This window comes from Salvia hispanica, chromosome 3, assembly GCF_023119035.1.
Source record: "Salvia hispanica cultivar TCC Black 2014 chromosome 3, UniMelb_Shisp_WGS_1.0, whole genome shotgun sequence".
NCBI classification, from domain to species: Eukaryota; Viridiplantae; Streptophyta; class Magnoliopsida; order Lamiales; family Lamiaceae; genus Salvia; species Salvia hispanica.
Window position 1 is genome coordinate 20,813,828 of NC_062967.1, and position 9,205 is coordinate 20,823,032.

General features: G+C 34.7%; 1 protein-coding gene across 1 annotated transcript; it reads right to left on the bottom strand.

The window, feature by feature from the left end:
- Positions 1–4,287: 4,287 nt before the first annotated feature.
- Positions 4,288–6,844, bottom strand: LOC125209553 (receptor-like serine/threonine-protein kinase SD1-8). Its single transcript, XM_048109152.1, has 6 exons — positions 5,770–6,844; positions 5,564–5,694; positions 5,287–5,497; positions 4,962–5,199; positions 4,741–4,891; positions 4,288–4,656 (listed from the first exon to the last, which is right to left on the bottom strand). The coding sequence occupies exons 1-6, from the start codon at positions 6,842–6,844 to the stop codon at positions 4,369–4,371; spliced, it is 2,094 nt and encodes a 697-aa protein (XP_047965109.1). The 3' UTR covers positions 4,288–4,368.
- Positions 6,845–9,205: the final 2,361 nt, after the last annotated feature.

Here is a 9,205-nt window from a genome sequence, read left to right on the forward strand (position 1 = left end):
TAACAAATTCGTTCGCACTCATTTGCTATTACCTTTTTATAGCATAAATTTCATTTCCTCTTGAGTCCTTCCTACTCCACTTTTTCCACATTCTCTTTTATTTTTCACGAATACGATAGTGAAATTGTAGTGATTTGAGGTTGAATCATATTCTTACAGAAGGGAGGCATGTATCTTAGAGCAATCTGTATTCTGTGAGAAATGCATAAATTCTCTACCCTACATGAATCATGCTCTACACATAAGGAATATAAAAATTATCAACCAAAATACTGTACTTTTAGCATTATGTTCATTGTACGAAGAATAATTAACATGTCAAAAATTATTTATACGATGGATCTGGTTAAATTCTATTTTTTATTAGTGTTAACCCACGTACGATGCACGACGGAATATTTTTTCCGTTACAGTTTTGAATTGTTAATTGATTAATTAAAATTGGAAATAATATAACTATATAAGATTTGAAAATAGTAAAATGTACTATTATAGTAAAAACAATTCAATAAACCTACACTCCTCAATTCATTTTACACCTAAAGACATAAAATCAAACATATTTAAAATGGAATCAAGACAAAACACAATTATTTGGGAAGCGAAGAGAGTATATCACACTTTTGAAAAACATGTTTAAAACAATCCTTCATGTCTCTCTAATAAAATAATGAATCACACTTTTAACAAAATAACTATTTCGAGAATCAGGAACTACATGTTTCAGAGTTAAGGATGTTACTACTATTTTTCCCTATCTAAGAATTGTTAGAAATATTGGAATAAAATTCTCGAACCGTAACACGCGGTACTCTAACTATTGCAATCAAAGAAAAAAAAACAATGAAAATTATAAAATATACCGAACTATAAGTCTCGTAGAGAAAAATTTTCTTTCCGCAAAACAAATTACATCATGGTTATTAATGCTCATGGATAGGCGTATTATCCCTAGAGATGAAACAACTTCCTCCTAACATATATAACATCTCAAACCCGCTAGACACCGATGAACTCGATGGGGCTCCAAAAATCATGTTAATACAATGTTACTAAAATGTACAAAATGTTGAGAGCTTGTGAGTGAATGAAGACTGGTTTGTTGGTGTGTAATTCATCCACAACTCTATGTCTTTTTGTCTTTTATAGGCACAAAATTAGGACATGAGAGATCATGGAATTAAAAATCATAAATTATAAAATTAAGACGATAGAGGTTACAAAATTGGTTTAATGCTCATTATCCTATTTATGATTTGTAATAGCCAATTATTGATTGTAATCTAAATAAATATTCATGATAGTTATTTATAAGTATTTAAATTTATTCCCAAAACTCTTAAATATTTAAAATAAGGCCAAAACTCGTCTTTTATATATTGATAGATATTATTAAAAATGTTTTTTTAACGTATTTTTCATCAAGTCTCTATATATATATATGATCACTTGATGGAGAAAACAAAAAAATTACTTTTTTTATTATAAACATGGATATACATCTAAATCTTTTGGTTCCAAATGTTAATTTTTGTAGTTAATACAAGCAATTGATATGATCATAAATTTATAACGGATAATCATTCATATCATAATAATTTCACTTATTTTAATTAATGGATAATGGTTTCAATAATTATTGAGAAAAATGGGTTACAGCATTATGAATTGTATAATTGTATCAAAAATTCATTTCATAACTTACACTTATTTTAATATAAGAACAAAATTTATAAATATTTTAAAATAAGGCCAAAACTCTCCTTTTATACATGTATAGATGTGCCATAATAGATGTCACATTTGGGTTATAGCATGAGATTTTAGGAGATGTTGTAAGTGTTAAATGGAGAGAGAAAATATATTTATATTAATGTGATAAATTTTTTCAATAAAAAAGTGTGACATCTTTTATAAGACAAATTTAGAAAAAAGTATGATATCTACTTTAGAATAAATGAGAACTCCCTCCGTCCCATTCAAGATGATAACCTTTCCTTTTTTGTTTGTCCCAATCAAGATGACCACTTTTCAATTTTGGAAATAATCTCCTATCTCCTCTCTCCTCATTAAAATATTCAACTATCTTTTTCCTCTTTACTTTATTCCACCTAACAATACTTCCTAAAATCTCATATCACTCAAGAATGTGACCATCTTGAATAGGAAAGAGGAAGTATTTAATTGGAACTCGCTTCAATCAATGAGTTCAACCCAAAGTTTATATAAAATCTGAGCCGGACTAAGCAAGCCCACTGCCACTTGACAATGAACAAATGAAATTCATATCCAATTCCGATTTGGTTTCGACATTTTTGAATGGTCAAATGTGTTCTTAAATTAGTACAGTTTCCATTCTTCAATAATAAGGTAGTCAAGCAATTGCTTAACTTTATACTCTCTCCGTCCCAATAAATATGCAACATTTGGTTTTCGACACGAGATTTTATTCAATGTTGTTTTGTGAACTAATGAAGAGTGAGTAAAGTAAGAGAGAAGAAAAGGTAGAGATAATGTTATTTCCATCTTAGGAAACGTTTCATTTTTATTAAAACAACCCAAAAAGGAAAACGTTTCATTAAGCTAACGTTTGGCTCGTTAAATAAGATAATGGTGCGCTATTAATTAGTATGTTGTAATATACTAATGTTTTAGTTATTTTCTTTATAGAGTCAAATAATTTATTTAAAACTTATGGCAAATTAAAATGTGTCTTTAAATGGTGGACGGATGAAATAGTATTTTCTTTTCTTTTCACCTTCTGTTCTTTCTTTTATTGGGCATCTTTGAAGGTGTATATAACATTTAAAAAGCAAGAAAAGTAAATGCAGTGTGTAAAGTAAAATCAAGACTGCGTTCTCTTTTATTTCATATATGGAGTACTATTTACATAATTTTCCTTTTTTCCCTTCTAATCTGTGATGCACTACTCAATTTTGTACTCTATTTTCTTTTTCTTTATTTTCCATTACTTTTCTTTATTTTCCTTTACTTTTCTTACTTTTCCAGTTGATTACTGGGAAAAATCAAATGTGGTGTGTATAATAAAAATTAAGGTTGTGCTAACAAAACAATACTATCTCATTAAATTATACTTTTCTTTCTCATTTCTAGAAGAAAAGAATTTCAATATCTTTTTCTTCGTCATTTTTCAATTATATGCTCCCTCCGTCCTACAAGATTATAGATTTTTAGTTGGACATAGATTTTAATGCACAATTAGTAAACTACGAGAGAGACGGAAAGAAAAAGTAATTAAAGTATACTTTGTGGAAAATGAATCTTACCTAGAGAGAAAAAAATTCCAAAATTAGAAAGAGTACTTACTTTTGTGGGATGGAGTGAGTATATAAAAGTAGGTCTATATCCACTAGTTTTTTCCTAACCACTTTCCACTACATTTCTTAAAATTCATATCACGGCAAACTGTGTCAAATAATTGGGAGACGTGGAGAGTATAATTTACCGTTTGTCTATTATTCTTTACTTGCGTTGCATGCCCTCACTCAAAACTTTTGCATCATTTTAATACACATTGAATTCTGTATACAGAGGAGTAGTATTATTTTTTCCAATCTGATTGGTGTTAAAAAGAGGGCAAAAGAAAAAAGAAATTGTTAAGAGAGAAAAAGAAAAAGAGAAATGGAGGATGAGAGTTTTCTTCATGTGTCATGAACACCTGCTAAGTCTGATCTCCTATGCGCGCCATGAACGTAAGTACCACTCTCAGTGTTATGCTTGTTTGAGACACTTTTTAGCCAGAGATGTAACTTATGGATGCCGCCGGTGTGGATTTATGTGGTTGTTACACAAAGAATGCATGGAAATGCCGCGAGAGATTATCATCATTTCCATCCTTCACACTCGCTAACAATGCATTCTTCTTTAGGATACACAAAATGTGATATTTGTAATGACTGCGGTGCCAATGAGAAAGGGGGCTCCTACTCCTAAACCAACACAACCTTGCCATTGAGACGTTGGATCTATCATTGCAATCTCTGCAGTTATGTCGTCCATATTAACTGCGCCACCTCCACGTAACACTTCTTACTATTTACTCATGTAAAACACATGCATGTTTACATTTTGGGTTTTATTAACACTTACGGCTAATTTTCTCAGGTTTGATAACAAAATGAATATGCAAATGCAATTGATGATGAGAAAGAGTTAACAACCATTTTTCCAATAGCAGTAGATGACAAGTATTAGGAGATAATCAGACCCTTCACTAAGCTACAAATTCTTGATGATCATGACAATCACAACATCATAAGTGGCAAGTACAGCTTCTCCAATCTACATGAGTTAACAATGTAGCAAATTGATTAGCGTCGATTATTTATATGAATAACTATATTCTTCTCATCTGGCTTCTAACTCAGTGATGGTGAATGTTTCCTGGCATGAAACTGTTCTGCAGCTCGGACTCCTTTCGCCAAAAAATCCAGGTTCCTTAGGATCTGGGAGAATTTCTCCATCACTTCCTAACATGGAAACTATTGATGACATGACTGGCCTATCTTCCGCATATTTTTGAACGCATAATAACCCGACGTGTATGCATCTTTTCACTTGAGATTCGATCAATGTATTGCTCAAACATTCATCCATAAGCTCTAGGATGTTGCCTTCTTTCCACAGCAGCCATGCCTGCCGAAATATGTTTGTTAGCTTCTTTAACACTAATTTAGAATATAGAACGCGAGGCTGATTGAATGATAGATGACAGTTTACATGTCCCAAAAGGCTATAATAGTGGTCGCAGTGGTCGAAGCCTCTGTTTTTCTTTCCACTCACAATCTCTAACAATATTACTCCCAACGCAAAGACATCAGATTTCACTGAATAGTTCCCATCAAAAGCATATTCTGGAGCCATATAGCCACTGCATAAACTCATTAGTCATAACGCCTCGTAAAAGGTAAAATAATTCGATGTTATAGAAAACAGCTTACTAGGTCCCAATAACTCGTTTTGTTTTAGCATTGCATTGGTCCTCTCCAAAAATTCTAGCTAATCCAAAGTCTGAGATCTTCGTATTCAAATCTCCATCTAGTAGAATATTGCTCGTCTTTAGATCCCGATGGATAATCTTTAGTCTGGAGTCTTGATGAAGATATAGCAGCCCTCTGGCGATTCCCATGATTATGTCGAAGCGCTTAGGCCATGTCAATAGTTTTCTCTGGTTTTCATCTGCAAGTAACGCATAAATTCAACAATAAATCGGATGCTCCAATCTCTTTGAAATATAATGAACACAGAGAAATCTTAAGACTGTACCAAAAACAAAATAGTCGAGACTTTTATTCTTCAGGTATTCATATACAAGCATTCTCTCTTCCCCTTCAATGCAGCATCCCAAAAGTCTGACGAGGTTTCTATGCTGAAGTTTTGCAATCAAGGTGACTTCGTTCTTGAACTCTTTGAGGCCTTGTTGTGAAGTTCTTGATAATCTTTTGACGGCTATTTCCTCTGCCGTAAATAACTTCCCCTGCTTAAGCAGTGTTAGCATAAGAGAATACACAACCAATGCTCATACTGTGATAATGCATGTCACCTTATAGACAAGGCCAAAGCCTCCCTCTCCGATGAGGTTCTTCCTAGAGAAACCATTTGTTGCAGCCATAAGAGTCGGAAACTTGAATATTTGCAATTCCTGATCTTCGCTGTTAATCTTTGAATCTGATTCTGTTAAACAAAATAAAAATTGATCACTCTTTTGTACAATGAGTTAGCCATAAAATTAAGCAGAGCATCCAATACCTGGCTGCCTCTTTCTTCTTGTCAGTAAAAGTACCACTCCAACAATAAAACATGCTAAAATAACTCCACATGTAACTGATATTACTTCAACTTTTGGTTGCCTTCTCCTCTTCTCCTTCTCGTTGGTTGTACCACCAAGTTCTGAAATTGGCAGGCGAATAAACAAGTTCTGGTTACTATCCGCACCAATAAATTGTTTAATATCAAGGAGATCCCCGAGCCACATGAGGCATCCACTGCCTCCATTAGCAACATATGCATTAGCATACGCGGTGCAGTTGCAATTTCTCAAGCACTCAGCTCGGCATTCGTGGAGGCTCATACTCATGTTCAACCAAAACTTGTTCATATCAGGATACTTCACCCCTCTTACCTCATGAAAACCATCTCCACCCTCACAATCCAACGGCTCAGCTCTCCTGCATCCACCGCTCCAATCTTGAAGATCCCAATCATTTGGCGACGCGGGTTCAAAACCCTTCAAACACTGGCATCTCTGCACTCTATCAATGCTGCAGACTGCATGCGGTCCGCAATAACCATACTCTTCACATTTGTCTGGTGGATAGGTGTAGGCAGGAGTCCACGCGTCTCTTCGCGAGCTCATGGTAGACCGCTGTATAAAGCCAGATGCGTCAAGCTTCAGCCGTGTGAAAAGTGAGCTATCATAAGGCCTGGTGATGGATATCAACCACTCATTGCTGAAATTCAGATGAGGTTGAAAAACAGAACTAGGAGAGGATGGTATGCTGCTAAACTGAAGCCCATTCCACGTTCCGGATCGATAAAATGTTTTTCCTCCATTGAAGATTACCAACTGAGGCAATCCAAGATTCTTGATCCTGAACACAAACTCTCCAGAGGAAGGATCGTCCAAACTTCTCCAAGATGTCAGGTTTGTCTTAACACCGGAATGAAGATCATCTTCGAGCTTCATTCCAGGCAACAAGGTGTCAGTTGGATGATCAAAACCCTGCCATATGGTGTCTTCTTGATCGACAACAACCAGGTTTCCGGTATCCAGGAGGCGTACTAGTGGACGCGATGCCTGCCTTGAAGGACTCGCAGACCACATAGCGCTTCCATTTCAGGTTATTACGAGAGTGCCATTCCCGGTGATGGTGAAGACGACTCCTTGCGACTCGGTGATGGGATTGTTTCGGTTCGCAACCCAAACCACAACGTCTGGTGTGGTTTTATACCGTAAGGCCAAAAATGTGTTTCTTAATTTTCCGATGCTGAGGAATTGCAGCTCGAACACTTGGTTTTGACTCACCAAAGTCTGGCCGATGGCCAGCGTTTGATTTGGGAGGAGTGTGTCTGCAGAATCAGAGATTTGTGAAGATATTATGAATAAGAGCAGTCCACACACAATTTTGTTGAAGATGAAATCCTCCATCTTTCATAAATGAAACCAGCTTAAATTATTGGAGCTTGATTCAAAGCATATTTGTTTCTGTGGTAATGTATCAAAAATTCATGAATGCAATGTTTGACAATGTAAGGTTTGAAAATTTTCGCAGCCAAAGAAATTAGGAAAGGTTGTAAAAACACGTGATGGAAATGGATTCCTTTAAGAAAAGTACTCCCTCCGTCCCAAGGTATTAGACCAACTTTCCTTTTTGGGATGTCCCAACATATTAGACTCATTTCCTTTTTTAGCAAAAAGCATCTATCTTATTTTATTCCCCACCTACTTTTTTCTCTCTTCTCTCCCCTACTTTTTCCCTCTCTCATACTTTACTCTCTCCACTTTAATTATTTAAATATCAATTCATTAAATCATGTGCCCAAAAGAAGTGATTCTAATACTCCGGGACGGAGGGAGTACTACTCAAGCTTTCACACTGTATTATGATTTGGTTTAGACAATAGAGATAACTATAATCTAAAACTAATTTAACCTCATTATATATTTACATGAATTTACAAATATATTCTTTCTACTTCTTAAAATAGATCACATTTGTCTTAAAAATAGAGCACATTTGTCATTTTGGGATGTGCCTTGAAAACAGACCACTTCTATTCAAAGAATTTTTTTTCTCTTTAATGAGATGGATCTCATTCCATACTAACAAAACTCCAATCACTTTTTTTTTTCCTATCTCTCTTACATTACCAATTATACATTAAATTTCATACTGTTTCAAATATTGTCTATTTTTTAGGAACGGAATGATCAAAATGTGTTTTTAAATGAGCACAATTTCCATTCTCCAATAACAAGGCAGTTAATCAATTGCTTAACTTTCTACTAAGGTGACTTTCGGTTCATTAGACAAGATAATAGTGCGATATAATATGTGATAATCTATTATAGAATTGAACATTAAATTATTTATAGAGTAAGTACTATTTTGATCCTAAACATATATGGCCGAAATGCGATATTGGTCCATCACTTTTTGAAAATCGACTCCAAAACATACGAAAACATTATTGATTAGGTCCTTTTTTAACGGTTCCGTCAATTCCTGACGGTCAACCGTCAATTAGCAAAAATTTAAACCCGATTAGCCGATTTTGATTACTATAGCTAATTTTTAATTTTTTTTTATATTTTTGGAATTACATGTAAATGTTAAATAAAATACCCAAATATTTCCATTTTCATCAAAGTCGCCTGCGCTGGCATTTTTCCATCACCCATACTCTATTTGAAATAACCTCGTGTACCGGGAATGTGGCCACATTCCACGATGGTCACTGGACTGGCCAAATGCGCGACAAATGGCTCACAGGTCCCCACATGGTGTACACTAGTGTCTAAGCGGGGTTTGCGGCCCACACTTAAACCCCAATTCGATTATTAAACCTCTGGAAAAGCCATGCATCCGACACAAAGCTAGCCAGCCAGGCATCCGACACAAAGCCAAGACAGATAGGTATTACACAAAATCCAAAACACGGCATGACAATCATTCATTTCACATCAAAGTATTTATCATCATTGTGAACAAAGCCCAAAATATTTTCATGAACAGTACTTAAAAGAAAATCTACCTCGTTCGCTTAAAATGGTATTGTACTTTGAGTATTTCCTTGTTCCGAAATTAGAGTCTCATGGAACAGTTTCTTTAAATAACAAGGTAGTAACACAACAATTTGCGTGAGAAAACTACTAATTAGAATGCATGAACCAATAAAAGTCTTTTATCTCGTTTCTCGATTTTCGCGTATTTTCGATTATTCGGCCCTCTCACGCCCATAATTCCTCCGTTGACTCCTCGTATTTTCCACTACGATGTCGAATTAAATTCTCAAAACCATATAAGTGTGTACTTAAGCTTTCACAAATTAATTTCCCCCAAAATTAAATGATTTCCGACTTGGGATAAAATTCTTCGAGAAATTAATTAAATAATTTCCCACAATTAACTTATTATTGGCCCAAAGATTTATTCATCCAGCCCAAAGATCAATTAAAAGCCCC

Coding starts and splice junctions, on each gene's coding strand:
- LOC125209553 (XM_048109152.1), bottom strand. CDS start 6,844: ATGTGGTCTGCGAGTCCTTCAAGGCAGGCATCGCGTCCACTAGTACGC. Junction 4,892..4,961: donor AAACGAGTTATTGGGACCTA/GTAAGCTGTTTT, acceptor GAGTTTATGCAG/TGGCTATATGGCTCCAGAAT. Junction 4,657..4,740: donor ATTATAGCCTTTTGGGACAT/GTAAACTGTCAT, acceptor ATATTTCGGCAG/GCATGGCTGCTGTGGAAAGA.